This window comes from Mandrillus leucophaeus, unplaced genomic scaffold (genome assembly GCF_000951045.1).
Source record: "Mandrillus leucophaeus isolate KB7577 unplaced genomic scaffold, Mleu.le_1.0 Scaffold71, whole genome shotgun sequence".
NCBI classification, from domain to species: Eukaryota; Metazoa; Chordata; class Mammalia; order Primates; family Cercopithecidae; genus Mandrillus; species Mandrillus leucophaeus.
The window spans coordinates 138,045-156,248 of record NW_012107697.1 but is presented as its reverse complement, the minus strand read 5'-3'; the positions used below and the strand labels follow the sequence as shown (position 1 = coordinate 156,248).

At 47.5% G+C, this 18,204-nt stretch overlaps 1 protein-coding gene across 1 annotated transcript in view; it reads right to left on the bottom strand.

Moving 5' to 3' along the window:
- CEP164 (centrosomal protein 164kDa) overlaps nt 1–17,664 on the bottom strand; it is a 105,855-nt gene extending 88,191 nt beyond the window's left edge. Inside the window, exons 1-3 of the mRNA XM_011965001.1 lie at nt 17,351–17,664; nt 6,642–6,744; nt 1,060–1,171 (exon numbers count right to left, since the gene is read on the bottom strand). Of these exons, the coding sequence (XP_011820391.1) occupies nt 1,060–1,171; nt 6,642–6,723 (194 nt within the window). The 5' untranslated portion in view covers nt 6,724–6,744; nt 17,351–17,664. The remainder of the gene's footprint in view (nt 1–1,059; nt 1,172–6,641; nt 6,745–17,350) is intronic.
- Nucleotides 17,665–18,204: the final 540 nt, after the last annotated feature.

The following is an 18,204-nucleotide window of genomic DNA, read 5'->3' as shown; positions in this document are numbered from 1 at the left end:
AGAACACAGAGAACAGTGTCACCATGAGCAGGGAGCCCTGCAGTCCTCAGGAGAAGGAGGGAGACAGCAGCAGTGACATGGCTCCTTCTAGCTCCCCAACCTTGGCCACTCTGTCTTTCCTCTCCATAAACCTCTGTCTCCCTGAGACAACCTGAGTGAATCACGGCTCCTTCCAACCCAAAGAGCTCTAGCCAAAATGAAAATACCAATGAATCCGTGAATGGGAACCTATTCATGAATAGGTTACATCAATTCAGATATGGCAGAGCCAGGTGTTCCCAAGGGACACAGAAACCCTTTGCTGGTCTGCATGGCCTCACTGCAAACCTCTTTAACACCAGCATCTCATTTTATTTTTTTTTTTTATTTTATCTTTTTAAGTAGTCATTTTATTTATTTATTTTGGTTTTGTTTTTTTTTGAGATGGAGTCTCGCTCTGTCGCCCAGGCTGGAGTGCTGCGCGGCAATCTCGACTCACTGCAACCTCTGCCTCCCAGGTTCAAGTTATTCTCCTCAGCCTCCTGAGTAGCTAGGACTACAGGTGTGTGCCACCGTGCCCAGCTAATTTTTTGTATTTTTAGTAGAGACAGGGTTTCACCATCTTGGCCAGGTTGGTCTCGAACTCCTGACCTCAAGCAATCCACCCACCTCAGCTTCCCAAAGTGCTGGGATTACAGGCGTGGGCCACCGTGCCCGGCAAGACCAGCATCCATCTTAGACATGCTAAGGAGGTAAAGTTGTCTGTTACAGTATCAGTCTGTAAGGAGTAACAACAGCCCCTCAGCACATCCTAAACAGATGCTGGTGCTAGAGGACCGGATCCAAGGCATAGCTCCTGTGGCCTTAGATATAAGCATTGAACCCCAACCTAGGGACCGTCCAGTCAGCCTACACTGAAGCCTGAAATAGCAGGCAGCATAGCAGAGGGGTGGCACAGTACTGTCCCTGACTGCACAGTATAGGATTGGAAAAGCAGGCCAGGCCAAACTCATCTCCAGTGTTAGCTTCCCTCTGCCTCTGCTAGGCCAAGTCACTGGGCCACACCCCCTACTGACTTACCATGGTTTCCACTCCCCAGGCAGTGGGGCCACAATGCCCTCCCGCGCCAGCCACATCAGTTCTGGTTCCTTGATGGGATCAATACCAATCTCCCGGGCAAATTCAAGAATTTCTGAAAGGAGAGGCAGAGGTGGGAAAGTAAAAGAAATGAAAAGAAGAAAAAAACTCTCAATCTTTTTCTACTTTGTCTTCTCTCCATCAATGAGAAAATCATATTCTTTAAATTATAAACAATAAACATATAATTGTTTCCTTACAATTTATAAATGGTACACTTGAATCCAAGCATGCTGTCTCCACACTACAATGATATAATCTGAAGCCAAGCATTAAAAATGCAAAAAATAGGCAGGCGCGGTAGCTCATGCCTATAATCTCAGCACGTTGGGAGACCGAGGCAGGTGGATCACAAGGTCAAGAATTCGAGACCAGCCTGGCCAACATGGTGAAACCCCATCTCTACTAAAAATACAAAAATTAGCCCAGTGTGGTGGCGTGTGTCTGTAATCCCAGCTACTCTGGAGGCTGAGGCAGGAGAATTGCTTGAACCTGGGAGGAGGGGGTTGCAGTGAGCTGAGTTCACGCCATTGCATTCCAGCCTGGGTGGCGAGAGCAACGCTTCATCTCAAAAAAGAAAAAAAAAAGGTAAAAAATAAAATAAAACCAAGACTTCATTCCAGCAGGGCCTCAGAGGCAAGAACCCCAAAACCATAGCCAGAACCATCCAGGATGAGCACAGCCTTACCAGAAGGTAGTAAGCTCTCCCAAGATTTGCAAAAGCTTGGTGCAAAAGCACTCATCACTCAGTCAACAAACATGTACTGAACAACTACAAGTGACTGTGCTCCTCCAAGACATCACAAACACACAAATGGAGTACAACCCAGGTGACACATGCTGTAATGAAGACGTGTCCTGTATGCTATGGGTGCAGAGAGAAGGCAGTGACTGATTCTGCCTAGGGGCAGGGAGTTATCTGAGCTGAGAAAGTGGATGATATGAGCTCAAGCAGGCTGAACCCCCACTCACTGAACCCTCTCTTCCATGAAGGGAGTTGCCTCTTTTTCAATGTTGCTATATATTACGACCCTAATACTTTTGTTCTGGCTGGGTGCAGTGGCTCATGCCTGTAAGCCCAGCACTTTGGGAAGCCAAGGTGGGAGGATCGCCTGAGTCCAGGAGATCAAGACCAGCCTGGGCAACATGGTGAGAACCCGTCTCTACAAAAAATACGAAAATTAGCTGGGCGTGCTGGCATGTGCCTATAGATGGCAGTTACCCAGGAAGCTGAGGTGGGAGCTTACTTTCTAGTAGAAGAGACAGCCAGCAATGAGCTTGAGGAGGTCAAGGCTACACTCCAGCTGGGGGGACAAAGACTTCATCTCAAACAAACAAAACTTTTTTGTACTCTGGAAATTAAGTATTTAGAAAAGCTCTTTTGCCACAGAACTGAAAGACAGTGGAGATATACGTTCTGACTTAAGCACTATCTCAGTCAAGCACTGTGGTTCATGCCTGTAATCCCAGCACTTTGGGAGGCCAAGGTGGGCAGATCACTTGAGCTCTGGATTTTGAGACCAGCTTGGGCAACATGGAGAAACTCCGTCTTTATAAAAAATACAAAAATTAGCCAGGCATGGTGGCATGTGCCTATAGTCCCAGCTACTCAGGGGGCTGAGGCAGGATAATCGCTTGAGCCCAGGAGACGGCAGTTGCAGTGAGCTGAGATCCTGCCATTGTACTCCAGCCCGGGCGACAAGAGTGAAATCCTGTTCAAAAAAAAAAAAGAGCTATCTCATGTACAGTAAAAAAGATAAATGAGATAACCATTGGAACATGTCACCAGAACCCCCAGAAATGATTAAATAAATATGCAAATGACATTAATGCTTAAGCTGGTGATAGCCCAGGCCAGAAGGGCATCACCAATGAGCCATCGCAGTGGAGAATTTGGAGGCTGACATACCTGGGAACTAGGAAAGAGAAAATATTTTTTCAAAGGACTGCCTGGAACTTGACTGACCAGACTAATTTATTCATTTTTCACAAATATGTTTGAGTGTCTCCTATGTACCAGTCACTAGGAGCCATGAATAAGAAAAAAACTAGTCACTGCCTTTGTAGAGCTTACATTCTAGTAGAAGAGACAGCCAGCAATGAAGTAAACAGTTAAATATACAAAAATTAAAACTTCTGATAAACGCAATGAAGGAAGTAAATGAGGTATGAGCTAGAGAACGTCAGGGTGGAAGAGCATTCCTTTAGAAATGATGGTCAAGGAATCAAGCTATTGCACTCCAGCCTGGGCAACAAGAGTGAAACTCCGTCTCAAAATAATAATAATAATAATAATAATAGAAATGATGGTCAAGGAATGCCTCTCAGCAATGTTGATAGTTAACTGAAACCTGCACAAGCGAAAGGAGCCAGCCATGCAGAGCACTAGAAAAAGAGCATTCACGTAGAAGAAGCACAGGTGCAAAGGATCTGTGACAACCGGTAGCTCTGGGGACTGTCCGAAAGCCAGTATAGCCAGGCATGGTGATGCACACCTGTAATCCCAGTACGTTGGGAGACTGAGGTGGGTGGATTGCTTGAGCCCAGGAGTTCAAGACCAGCCTGGGCAACACAGCAAGACCCCATCTCTAACAACAAAATACAAAAATTAGCTGGGCCTGATGGCATGCACCTGTGTGGTCCCAGCTATTTCGGAGGCTGAGATGGGAGAATCACTTGAGCCCAGGGGAGGGGGGTCAAGGCTTCAGTAAGCCAAGTTCACGCCACTGCACTTCAGTCTGAGTGACAGAGTGAAACTCGGTCTCAAAAAAAAAAATTCCAATGTGACTGGTAGAGACAGCCCGGTCACAGAGCCCTGCAATCCCATCAAGGGTGTTATGTTGAGTTATGGGGGTGGGGGGTACTAAAAGCACAACCCTGACGTGATCTGCTTTATAAGCAGTAAGGCTAATTGATTAGGAAGCTACTGAGATAACCCAGGAAGAGAAAATGGTGGCTTGAGGTTAGAATGCCTATACCTGGACTGGGCAGAAGAAAGTTTTTATAAACATCCTTAGAAAAACCTTTGACTCCATTTACAACAGCAACCAAATGTATACAAATTTAAGAAATATGCCGGTCATGGCCGGGTGCAGTGACTCACACCTGTAATCTCAGCACTTTGGGAGGCCGAGGCGGCTAGATCACCTGAGGTCAGGAGTTCAAGACCAGCCTGACCAACATGGTGAAACCCTGTCTCTGCTAAAAATACAAAAATTAGCTGGGTGTGGTGGCGTGCACCTGTAGTCCCAGCTACTCAGGAGTCTAAGACAGGAGAATCACTTGAACCTGGAGGTTGTAGTGAGCCGAGCTCACGCCACTGTACTCCAGCCTGGGCGACAAAGCAAGACTCTGTCTCTAAAGAGAAAGTAGGAAAGAAAGAAAGAGGCCAGTCGTAGTGGCTTATGTCTGTAATCCCTGCACTTTGGGAAGCCCAGAAAGGAGGATCACTTGAACCCAGGAGTTCAAGATGAGCCTGGGCAACACAGTGAGATCCTATCCCTACAAAAAAATTTATTTTAATTAGCCAGACACATGGCATGCACCTGTAGTTCTAGCTACATGGGAGGATCACTTGAGCCCACGAGTTCAAGGCTGCAGTGAGCTATGATGGAGCCACTGCATACCAGCCTGGGTGACAGAGTAAGACTGTCTCTATAAACAAAAATATGGAAAACAAAGAAACGCCCTATGCTATAAGCACAGTCCAATATTTAACATGAGATCCATGTATTCCTAGAGGTGCAAGAATTGTGCACCCTGCTGTCAGGTCCATGAACCACCTGAATTATAAGCAAACTTTGTATGCCCAGATCATAACTCGTCAGAATTTCAAAGAAACTTTCGCTCCAAAAAACTGCTTAGTGCTTCAAAGTGCAGGCCCTATGGCCAGGCACAAGTGGTTCATGCCTGTAATCCCAATACTCTGGGAGGCCAAGATGGGCAGATTACTTGAGGTCAGTTTGAGACCAGCCTGGCCAACATGGCAAAACCCCATCTCTACTGAAAATACAAAAAAAATTACCTAGGCATGGTGGCACGCATCTGTAGTCCCAGCTACTGGGGAGGCTAAGGCAGGAGAATCACTCGAACCTGGAAGGCGGACGTTGCAGTGAGCAGAGATCCCGCCACTGCCCTCCAGCCTGGGCGACAGAGTGAAACTCCCATCTCAAAAAAACAAAACAAAACAAAACAAAAAGTGCAGGCCCTAGAGTTTGAACACCTGGAGGTGGATTCTAGCCACACCACTTAGAATAGAACTGTATATCCACAGGAAGTTAATCTTTCTGTGCCTTGGTTTCCTCATCTGTAAAATGGGGATAATAATAGTACCTAACTCAGAGAGTTGCAGTGAGGGTTGAAAAGGTAATATACATGGGCCAGGCATGTGTCTCCCGCCTGTAATCCCAGCACTCTGGGAGGCGGAGGTGGGAAGATCACTTGAAGTCAGTTTGAGACCAGCCTGACCAACATGGTAAAACCCCTTCTCTACTGAAAATACAAAAATCAGTTCCCCAGGTGTGGTGGCGGGCATCTGTAGTTCTAGCTACTCAGGAGGCTGAGGAACGAGATTTGCTTAAACCCGGGAAGGGGAGGTTGCAGTGAGCCAAGATCACAGCATTGCACTCCAGCCTGGGTGACAGAGTAAGACTCTGTCTCAAAAAAAATAAAATAAAATAAAAGGTAATAAGGTAATACATGTAAAGTGCTTAAAACAGAGGCTGGCACATAATAAGTTATGTTGTTATTGTTATTAATAATGTTATTATTGTTGTTTAAAAAAACTCTGTTCTAAGTTTGTGTTTAGGAAATTGGGTTTCCCCTGGTCACAGAACACACTGTATTTAGATATCCCCTAATATGTTTCCATTTAAATCTAATCATTGCTCTAACCCAGAGACAGCAAATTTTTCTGTAAACAACTGGATAGTAACTATTTTAGCCTTTGTGGGTCATACACCTCTCTTACAGCCACACATCTCTGTAGCTATAGCATAAAAGCAGCCACACACAATACATAAACCAGTGTGACTGTTTTCCAATGAAGGTTTATTTACAAAAACAGGCAAGTAGCTGGGCATGGTGGCTCACGCCTGTAATCCCAGCACTTTGGGAGCCAGAGGCAAGCAGATCGCTTGAGGTCAGGAGTTCGAGACCAGCTTGTCCAACATGGTGAAACCCATCTCTACTAAAAGTACAAAAATTTGCCAGGTGTGGTGGTGCATGCCTGTAGTCCCAGCTTCTCGGGAGGCTGATGTGAGAGAATCACTTGAACCCAGGAGGCAGGGGTTGCAGTGAGCTGAGATCACGCCACTGCACTCCAGTCTGGGCAACAGAAAGAAACTGAAAAAAAAAAAAACAGGCAAGAGGCCAAGGTAGGCTCACATCTGACCTAACCCAAATACACTAAGCAACTCTGTACATGTGCCATACTTTGCACTGAAAGAACAAAAATAAACCAGACATAATCCCTGTCCTCAAAAAACAAACACAATACACCACAGGCCTCTTCGCAGACTTGTTACCTTGCTCACTAGGAATGTAGGTCTCATCATAATCTTCTTCCAGAACCAGCTGATCTCCTATGCGGAGGGGTCGTCCAGCCATGACTCATCTGGGCTCAAACACCTAGATCCCAGAGACCCCCACCAAAATAGAAAATCAGTGACCAAGCTTAATAGGGGAAAAGATGGCGCTGGGTCATGGAGCATCTGGATCAAACCAGACTCTGCACAGCAATTTGGCCAGGGCCTTCCCAAGTGCCAGGTATAGTGGAGGGTGAAACCAACAACTCAAGGCTCACAGGCTCTGCGCCTGGGAAAGGTCTCCCAAAGGCTTGATGAACACTTGGTGAACCACAAAACATCTTCAAGCCTGGCTCTGTCAAGAGTTTGACTTTGTACCTCCCCCAGACAGAAGAAACAATTACAACACAGAACCACCAAGTAGAAGATCCTAGGGACACCAAAGTAACCAGCAGCACACAGACACCCATACACCAGCACACTTCCATGGCACACCCCCATCTCAACACATATTCCTATCTGGATGTCTCGATTCATATCCAAAATGCCCTCAGGAAGCTTACAATCCAGTGGCGGGAACGACCTCAAGAGCGGCAGAAGGCAGAAGGGAAAAAAGCTTCCTGTTCTGGGAGTACTAAGATAAGGGCAAAAAATTCCCCCACAGAAAGGAAGGAAGGAAGGCTGACAAGAATTCTGATGGTGGAGAAAGGCATTCTAGACAGAGGGAGCATCTCGTACAGACAGGTGTTCCAGAGTGCGAATACCAGCGTGTGACCGGCTGCTCACACAGAGCCTCGCAGACCATGCTGAAGAGCCTCCACCCTGTCCTACCGCAGAGGGGAGGCGCTGAGGGCTCTGGTGAAACAAAGCATCACAGGGTGGCCTTTTTTTTTTAGGACAAGAAGTCTGGCAGGACTGGCACAGCTGGATTGGAGAAATTAGAGACTGGTGTCAGGAAAACCACCTGAGAAGGCTGCTGCCCAGGGGCAAGATGATGAGGGTTTTAACTAGGGCAGAAGCAGGGGAATGAAGAAGGGACAGTCAGAACGGACCCAGTGATGTTAAGCTTAATAGGACCAGGATATGAGGGAAAGAGTGGAAAGGAGCTACATCCCTCCAAAATTCACATACGTATATACTGGGGGTTTTTTTTTGGTTTTTTTTTTAACAGAGATGGTGTCTCACTATGTTGCCCAGGCTGGTCTTGAACTCCTGGGTGCAAGCAATCCCCCCGCCTCAGCCTCTCAAAGTAAGAAAAATTCACATATTGAAGCCCTAATCCACAATGTGACTGGATCTTTAGGAGATAATTAAGGTTAAATGAGGTCATTAAGGTTAAATGGCCTGATAGGATTAAAAAGAGAGAAAGAGAGAAAGGACCAGGAACCAGGGTGGCAGATGGGGCCCACTGCCTAGTGGCTTAGAGCTCTGTCTCTGCCATATGAGGACACAGCAAGAAGGCAGCTGTCTGCAAGGCAGGAACCCGGAAGAGACCTTGATATGGGCCTTCCAGCTTCCAAAACTATGAGAAAAGAGATTTCTGCTGTTTGAGCCCCCTAGTCTACGGTATTGTGTTACGGCAGCCCAAGCTAAGACAGAACCCAAGGTTTCTAGCTCCAGGGATGGGGCGGCGCCAAATTCTTCAACTGACAAGTCGGTGCACTTCTAGAATTGCTCCTCTCTTCCCACCCCTACCTCAGGACCCCAGTTCCCACCAACTCTCCCCATGGCAGCTCCCGTGCTGCAGCCTGATGAATGAAGCAGGTCACCTGGGAAACTGCTGCCACACACAGCCCTACTCAGAGCACCTCCCCGACCTGCAGAGCAGTTGGCCACACCAGATGTGACCAACAGGAGTCTGGAGCCACAAGTCTTGACCTCTCCAGTTCCTACCTCCTCAAAAGCTGCCACTGTTCCTCCTAGAGCAGCAAGGATGAAATGGCCCTCTTCAAGCAGAAAGGCCCAGCCATTAAAAAGGTTAGGATCTGGGAGAACGCATCAAGCCCAGGGGGCCATGGAAATGCTGGAGGACACACCTAAACATGTGGAATCCCAACGCCGGACACCCAGGGTCAAATCCATATCCCCCTCAGCACTAGGTGCCCTGGAGGTTCCAATCCTGCCCACCCACCACCTATCAATCCACCCTTTCCCCCAGGCCCCTGTCCTCCTCCCCCAGGAGCTCCCAAGGGCAATCCAGCTTTCCTCCGACATGGGGCCCCTCATCCTGTGCCACAGCCAGGGTATCCAGGATGCCAACCTTCGGGTCCCTACCCTCCTCCATACCCACCACCTGCCCCTGGAATCCCTCCTGCAAATCCCTTGGCTCCTGGCATGGTCAGACCAGCAGTGATGATGGACAAGAAGAGGCAGAAGAAAATGAAGAAAGCTCATAAAAAGATGCACAAGCACCACAAGCATGGCAAGCATTCCTCCTCCTCTTCCAGCAGTGACTCTGACTAAATACAGGCCCTGGACCCTTCCCTCAAGTCTCACCAGTTCTGCTTTCCCCATCAGGCTTCAGATGCCATGCTGCACTGGGGGAGAGTAGCCCTTGTGCTCCCCACCCGCTATCCGCACCTAAGCCTTACCCTGCTGTTGAGCCCTGAGTGGCTAGGGAAAATGGGAAGAGGATTGCCATGGCCTGGCCATCTTCTTGCTGCTTAGATAGATGATACAGTTAATGAGTTTAGCAGGGGAGCTATTTTTTTTTGAAGACGATGAACTAAATGTTGAAGACAAGTTTGAGATCTGTAAAATGTGATTTTTTTTACTTCTGCTGATAATACTTGTGATTGGGGAGGTTTGTGGAAATTTAATTATGATGAAAAACCTCTATCTTTTTTTGTAATGTTGGCATACTTGTGGAATTCAGTGGCAAATACATTCCCCAGCAGGCCTTCTGTTGGTTGCACTAAGTGCAAGGTTGCTGGGAAGTAGAGTCTGTTTGGTTGATGAGCTTTGACTGCCGTTTTGGAACCTCACCTCTCCTCCTTAGCCCAATATGCTGTCTCAGGTCCTATTCTTGTTCTCCAGCTGTCAGTCCAAATAAAATTATTTCTCTGGTTTAAAAAAAAAAAAAAAAAAAAGTCAGGATCTGGCCTGGAAAGAGTATTCAGGAAACGGCTGGATCTGGAGACTCTGAATCTATTCCAAGTTTCCTAGAGACCCTTGACAAGCAACAAAGGTTCCATCAGGGACTGTTTACTGTGGTCCCCCTCTCTGTACCATGATAGCTAAGAGGTGGGCAACAGGAGTCCTGCCTTAGGACTCACAAGACATGGTTCCCTTTGTCAGTACACTGAACTTGAAGGAAGCCAGCTTCTGCCCGTCTCATTCCCACCATGCCACCTCCAAGCAGGAGGAAAACACCAAAGAAAAAGGGCTTCTTTCAGCAGTACATAAGCTGAAGTGGGAATGTGCTACCAACCCTCAGAAGAACCCGTAACATCCTGCAGATATGATGCCCCACTGTGCTACACGCACAGTCAGAGGTGACGTAGGCCTGACCACTGCTGACTCAAAAAGCTGAGCAGAAAAGGACCAGGAACCAGGGTGGCAGATGGGGCCCACTGCCCGGTGGCTTACAGAGTCACCTGAATTTTAATCCTCTTAGGGAGAGGAGAAGAGAAAAGGAAAGAATCCATGGGCAGGAAGGGCCCAGTGGTGGCCTGAACATTGGGGTGAATAAGCACTTCTCAAGCATGTACTCTATATGAGGTACTGTCTTAACTACCTCAGAGAATTTGAGAAATTCTGCATTTGAGAAATACTATCCCCTAGATACGTCCCATCTCCAGAAAGCACAGGACAGGTAGTCTCTGTCAGCATGGCAAAAAGACTAATTCGCTACATACGTAATTATCTATATTTACTTTTTTTTTTCTTTTTTTTGAAACGAAGTCTCCCTCTGTCACCCAGGCTGGAGTGCAGTGGCGTGTTCTTGGTTCACTGCAACCCGCCTCCCGGGTTCAAGCTATTCTCCTGCCTCAGCCTCCCGAGTAGCTGGGATTACAGGCACCCACCACCATGCCCGGCTAATTGGATTTTTAGTAGAGATGGGTTTTCACCATGTTGGCCAGGCTCATCTCAAACTCCTGACCACAGGTGATCCACCGGCCCTGGCCTCCCAAAGTGCTGGAATTACAGGCATGAGCCACCATGCCCGGTGATATATTTAACTATTTAAAGATCAGGAAAACTCTGGAAAATCTGAATTCATGGATCATCCAAATTCAAATAAATGTTATGCCAGAAAAAAATTAAAATATGGATGAGTTGTATTCTACCTTCTTTCCTTACCTTTTCTGGCTCTAGAAAAGATGTGGGCAAGGACAGGTCCAAAAGCGCAATGAGTTAAAGGAAAAAGGAACATGGGAAGAGAAGTCCTATCTATTTGCCTGTATGCAGTAGCAGGATGGCTACCAAAGACCATCTAGTCATTCGAGGAATATTTATTGGGCACCTACCACGTGCATTTATTTCTAGGCGCTAGAGATGCAATCGTGATTAAAACCAGATTCAGCTGCTGCTACTCTTGAGCTAGTCTGGGAAGGGAGGGAGACAAACCAATCAGTCACAGAGAAATGTATAATTAGAACTAAGGGAAGTGCTCTGAAGGAAATAAGCCTGATTTAGATGATGCCTACACTGAGAACTGAAGGATGAGTAGGTATTCACTAGACAAAGAAAATAAGGAAAGTGTGTTCTAACAGACGCATGAGAAAGTCCTTCAGCAGAAGGCAACACTAGGCGAGCAGCAGCACAGCTGGAGATGATGCTGGGGAGGCCAGTGGGAGCCAGGCCATGCAGACTTGGCCTTTATCATAAGAGAACTAGGGCTGGGCACAGTGGCTCACGCCGGTAACCTCAGCACTTTGGGAGGCCAAGGAGGGAGGATCACTTGAGCCCCGGAGTTCGAGACCACCCTGAGCAACTTAAGACGGCCCTATCTTACCCTGTAAAAAAAAAATTTAAAAATTAGCCAGGCGTGGTGGTGTATACCTATAGGCCCAGCTACGTGGGAGAATGAGGTGGGAGGATCGCTTGAGTCCAGGTTGTCAAGGCTGCAGTGAGCCTTGATTGTGCCACTGCACGCCAGCCTCAGTGACAGAGCAAGGCCCTGTCTCAAAAAAGAGAGAGAAACGGAAGCCAGGAAATGGTTTTTCCAGATAACACATTTTGAAAAATTACTCCAGAAGCTACTAAGAGTACACCCTAAAGCAGAGGCCAGATTGGAAAGAAGAAAATCAGGGCTGATGCAGAGATAAGGTAGAAAACCACGAGCTAGGCTAGGTAAGAGGCAATGGTAACCTGAGCTGGAGTGGTAACAGAGAGGATGAGATGTCTAAGAATGCAGCCGTTGGGCCAGGCACCGTGGCTCACACGTGTAATAACAGGGCTTTAGGAGGCTAAGGCAGGAGGATCACTTGAAGCCAGGAGTTTGAGACTAGCTGGGTCAACACAGTGAGACCCTGTCTCTACAAAAAAATTAAAAATATCAGCCATGCATGGTGACACACACCTGTAGTCCCAGCTACTTGGGGGACCCAGGTGGGAGGATCCCTTGAGTCCTGGAGTTCAAGGCTACAATGAGCTCTAACACCACTGCACTCCAGTCTGGGTGATGGAGCAAGACCTTGTCTCTAAAACAAACAAACAAACAAATAAATAAATAAATAATAATGCAGCCCTTCGGTCGGGTGCGGTGGCTCACGCCTGTAATCCCAGCATTTTGAGAGGCCGAGGCAGGTGGATCACGAGGTCAGAAGATCAAGACCACGGTGAAACCCTGTCTCCACTAAAAATACAAAAAATTAGCCAGGCATGGTGGCCGGTACCTGTAGTCCCAGCTACTCGGGAGGCTCAGGCAGGAGAATGGTGTGAACCCGGGAGATGGAGCTTGCAGCGAGCTGAGATTGCGCCACTGCACTCCAGCCTGAGAGACAGAGCGAGACTCCATGTTCAAAAAAAAAAAAAAAAAGAAAAAGCAGCCCTTAGATCTGCTGTGGCAAATAAATAGGACATGTCCTAGTATTTTCCTCTAGGCCTAAAACTGTGAGGGACATCACTAGTCAATCATGGCACCCTAGACATGGCCTCAGAACCCTCAACATTGTTCACTATATAGCAGTTACCAACAGATCAGATGAAACCCAGTGAGATCTACTTGCTGCCTAGCCTGAGACCTTCTGTGAGCCACAGAGTTGGGAGGGGTCATCCAACTGCACTCATGCATCTCCTACCAATCTCAGAATCAGGCAAAAAAGGAGTGGCTCATACATTTCCTCCAGGAAGCCTTCCCGGCCAACCTCATCCTCACCTGTCAACCCAGAACCACCTCAGCACTGAGCTCATAAGTTTCATGTGTTCTCACGCAGATTACTCTCAATATTACTGTTTTTTTTTTTTCTTTCTTTCTTTCTTTTTGAGATGGAGAAGTTTCACTCTTGTTGTCCAGGCAGTACAATGGCATGATCTCGGCTCACTGCAACCTCCACCTCCCGGGTTCAAGCGATTCTCCTGCCTCAGCCTCCTGAGTAGCTGGGATTACAAGTATGTGCCACCATGCCTGGCTAATTCTGTATTTTTTTAGTAGAGACAGGGTTTCTCCACATTGGTAAGGTTGGTCTCAAACTCCCAACCTCAGGTGATCTGCCCGCCTCGGCCTCCCAAAGTGCTGGGATTACAGGAGTGAACCACCACGCCCAGCCAATATTACTTTTTTCATGAAAATGTGTTTTACCTCTCCTGTTAAACCACAAACTTCTGAGGGCCAGGTCTCCTCCTCTGGAATTTTCCAATGAAGCCTAAAATAAGCCTATGTAAGCTGTCGGAGCTCAGTTACTGCTGTAACTGCTAATACAAAACCAAGGAATAGGCCAGGTGTGATGGCTCACACCTGTAATCCCAACACTGTGGGGGACCAAGGCCTAGGATCACTTGAGCCTAGAAAAAAAAAAGAAAGCCAGGCATGGTGGCGTGCACCTGTGGTCCCAGCTACTCGGAAGGCTGAGGCAGGAGCTATGCGATCAGATGGAAAAGAAGACAGAGTTACATAAAGAGTGTAAAGTGGGAGGCAGAGGCAGGAGGATCACTTGAGACCAGGAGTCACAGGCTGCAGTGAGCTATGATTGCACCACCATACTCCAGCCTGGGCAACAGAGTGAAACCCTATCTGGAAAAAAAAAAAAAAAAACACACACACACACACACACACACACAAGGAATCTCAGGAGCTAGGAAGGCCCTCAGTAGTTCTGGTCCATCTTTCTTCCCATACTAAAATTTTCCTCTCTGTGCTTTCAGTGACAGACAGCATAGTGGTCAAAGCACCAGCTTTGGAGACAGAAGACCTGGATTCAAATTCCAGCTCCCTCACTTAGCAGCTGTATGGCCTTAGGCAAGGTGCTTCACCTCTCTCAGCCTCAACAACTGCATGTGTATAATTCAAACAATCTTAATAAAAATTAAAAAGCCTGAGAGTAAAATGAAACACTTATAAAGCGCCTAGCACAGTCCCTGTATACAGAAAATGTTACACAAATTTAGCTAGTACTATAGATTCTATTTTCAATTCCATAGATAATTCTTAACTACCAGAAGGTCTAATAGTAAGCCAATAATCAGGTTCTAAAAAATGTTCCCTGATACCTCAAGTCTACCTTCTGTTCATCGGGGGGCACCCCAGGATTCTCTAGCTAAAGTAAGCTAAGTATTCCCAGTTCCCTTCCATTCAATACGTATCACTGTTTCCCAGTCCTTCAATATCGTGGCTACCTGGCTCTGTACTTTGTCAGCATAGCTAGAGTTTTGCACATCTGCACCCTAACAGAGCATATATACTCATAGGCATAATGAGGGTTCCCTGTATATTTATTTCTTCCATCCTGCTCCAACTATTACAAAGAAGGTTGACCACAGAAAAGATTGACTGGAGAAGGCAATGGGGAGAAGGTGGAACATGTTAGAGTTGATTACGCAGTGGTGATGAGCAAAGGCTTTGGAACATTCTTGGCATTGAATCCCAGCTCTGCCTCTTACTAGCTGGGCAGTCTCAGTTTTCTCATCTATTAAATGAGAGTAACAACAATATCCATCACAATGTGTTGTGAGACTTACATGATTCAATATATGTAAAGTGCTTAAAATATACTAAAATCTCAATAAATGTTAGACACATACATTATTATTATTGCTATTCACATATTTAAAGGGCTTATTCTACCTTGCTCCAAAGGACATATCCAGAACCAGGCAATATAAGTTATGGCCATTCAGACATTAAGTAATCACTTTTTTTTTTCTTTTTTTTTTGAGACAGAGTCACCCAGGCTGGGGTGCAATGGCGCGATCTCTGCTCCCTGCAGCCTCTGCCTCCCAGGTTCAAGCGATGCTCCTGCCTCAGCCTCATGAGTAGCTGGGATTACAGGCGCTTGCCACCACGCCTGGCTAATTTTTGTATTTTTAATAAAGATGGGGTTTCACCATGTTGGCCAAGTCTGGAACTCCTGACCTCAGGTGATCCGCCCACCTTGGCCTCCCAAAGTGCTGGGATCACAGGCGTGAGTCACTGCGCCAATTAATCACTTATGGAACATCCACACATGGGCCAGACATTGTGCGATGTGTTAGGGCTACAAACCTGCTTACACATGGCCCTGAAAGTGAGCTCAGCCTACCTGGGAAGCCAAACACGTAAACACATGACTACAAAATGTGTTACATGCATTAAAGGAAGTAACATAATATATAACAGAACACAAAGGTAAGGGCAAATAATCTTAGGAAGATCAGGGAAAGCCTCACAGAGTAGAGGACATTAAGATAGTTCTTGAAGGATAAGCAGACGCTCCCCAGGATAAGCGGAGTAAGGGAATTCACAGCAGAGGAACAACATGTACAAAGGCAAAAAAGAAGAAAAGCACATGGTGGGTGCAAAGAATTAATTATGACAACAAAAGTTTACAGTCACTGAACACTTCCTATGTTCCAGGAACTGTACTAAGTGCTCTATATATATCATCTCACCTCATCCTCTCAGCAAAATAGAGATTATCTTCACTTTTCAAATAAGGAAACTGAGGCTTAGCAAAGTTTAAAAAAAAAAAAGGCCGGGCGCAGTGGCTCATGTCTGTAATCCCAGCACTTTGGTAGGCCAAGGTGGGCGGATAATGAGATCCAGACCAGCCTGGCCAACATGGTGAAACCCCGTCTCTACTAAAATACAAAAAACTAGCCGGGCGAGGTGGCGGGTGCCTGTAGTCCCAGCTACTGGGGAGGCTGAGGCAGGAGAATGGCGTAAACCTGGGAGGCGGAGCTTGCAGTGAGCTGAGATCCGGCCACTGCACTCCAGCCTGGACGACAGAGCCAGACTCCGTCTCAAAAAAAAAAAAAACTTGCCCAAGGTTTCACAGCTAATAAACGGTAGAGCAGCATATGTATCCATGTCTGACTCCAAAGACCGAACTCAACCATTCTGACATGACCAAAGGGCAAGGGATAGTGGGAGGAGTGGCAAGAGAGAGCTCTAGCTAGAATCATAGGCAAGAGCATATTATAAAGGGCCTGGAAGAACTGAGGCTCTATCCTGTAAATGATGAGGGGCCATCACAGGATCTCACAAAGGCGACTGGCATGATCAGATCTGTAGCTCAGACAGACGATTCTGGCCAGGAACGGCGGTGCATGCCTGTAGTCCCATCTACTCAGGAGACTGACGGGGATGGCTTGAGGGCAAGAGTTTGAGGCTGCAGTGTGCTAGGGTCACACCAGTGAATAGCAACTGCACTCCAGCCTGGGCAACACAGCAAGACTCTGTCTCTAAAATAAATAAATGATTCTGACAGCTGCATAAGAACTAATTACAGGAGGACAAGAACTGAGGCAGAGAGACCACTTAGGAAGTTATCCTGAAAGCACAAGCAAGAAATTATGAACTAAGTCAGTGGCTGTGAGGATGGAAAAGAAGGGCCAGATTCTAGGGAAATTAAGAGGCAGAATACAGGACTTGAACTTCGGGAGAGAGGAGGGAAATCAGAGCACTAAAGCCAGAACACTGTGATTTTCCGTTCATTTCTATGCCTCGTCCAATAGGCAGCCCCACTTACTACACTGCCTGGAAGATAGGACATGTCCGACAAATGTTTGCTGTATGTATTAGATGAATAAATTCTAGGGACAGACTTGGCTGAGTGAATGGTGAAGCCCTTCAAGAGACAAGAAATACAAGAGGAGAAACAGATCGGAGGGACCGGGGAAGGCTGACGATGACAATAAGTAGGTCTGAGCTCAGGAAAGAGGTCTGGCTGGAGTAGTCTGGGGAGTCAACGCTGAAAAGCTGATAACGCAAGACATGGAGTGCGGCTAAGTAGAAGGGAGGGCTTTCTACTGCAAAGGACTGAGTTAGGAGGACGGGCAGGGAGTCGCGGAAGCCAAGTGAGGAGAGAGGTGCCAGAGGTAGAGGGAGATTTTTTAAATCAGTGCAAGAAAAGGAAAAAACAAAAAAGCTTTCCAACTTTCCCCGCTGGTTAAAAGATGGCATAAGGTTAGGCTAGCCCCGGATTTGGACCCGGGGGGGAGTCTGCCACAGATGTATCCCAGCGAGCTTCGGAAGGCCTAGCCTCACTCGCCGACGATGAACAGAGCAAGCAAACCAGCGCCCCGTGCCCAATGCCCCTCTCCCGCATCCCGACGCGCTGCTCACTCACCCGCCAGACCCCCAGCCCGGGCCCGGTGGCCCGCTCAGGAGCCGGCGAGATTTCAAACGGAGGAACCGTCGCCTGGCAGTCAGTTTTTCTCTTCTTCCCTCAGTCCCCGCCCACACTCGAGCGCATCAAGCTGGTTGGCTTGAGAGCGTGCCTCTGCACCCCCGCCACGCTCCCTTCCCCGCCGCCCAACCCCTCCCTCGATGAGGTCCTCAACTATCCCCCACCCCGGAAGGCTCCGGGCGAGGCTCTGGGCGAGGCGCAGCTCCCCCAACGCCACCCGACACCCACCCGCTCCCCCCGCTTCCAGGGACGCCGGGATGTTGCCCTGCAGCGCGCAACAAACACTTCCGGAAGAAGTACCGCCTAGCAACCGAGAGTCCCGCCTCCAGCCGGAGCCAATAGGTCGCCGGCTGAGAGCTCTGACAATGGATTGGCTCGAAGTCCCTTGGGGCACGCAGGAGCTCTGTCCGTTTTCCGTTGCACGATGGGAGTGTAGTTTTAGATAGATAATGGGAATCCGCAAAAGGTTAAAAGAGAACCTCATTGGTTGGGCGCGGTGGCTCACGCCTGTAATCCCAGCAATTTGGGAGGCCGAGGCGGGTGGATCACCTGAGGTCACGAGTTCGAGACCAGCCTGACCATAATGGGGAAACCCCGTCTCTACTTAAAAAAAAAAAAAGAAAAGAAAAAAAAAAGGAGCCCGAGTTTAGACGTGAGGATTTCTGCCAGGGCAGAGAAGGATTATACAGAGTATAGTAACGTGAATTATCTAAGACAATTTATTGATCATTTGTTAGGAGTATGATTAACATCAGGTGAATAATACAGTGGCCATCAATAATCAACCCATTGTT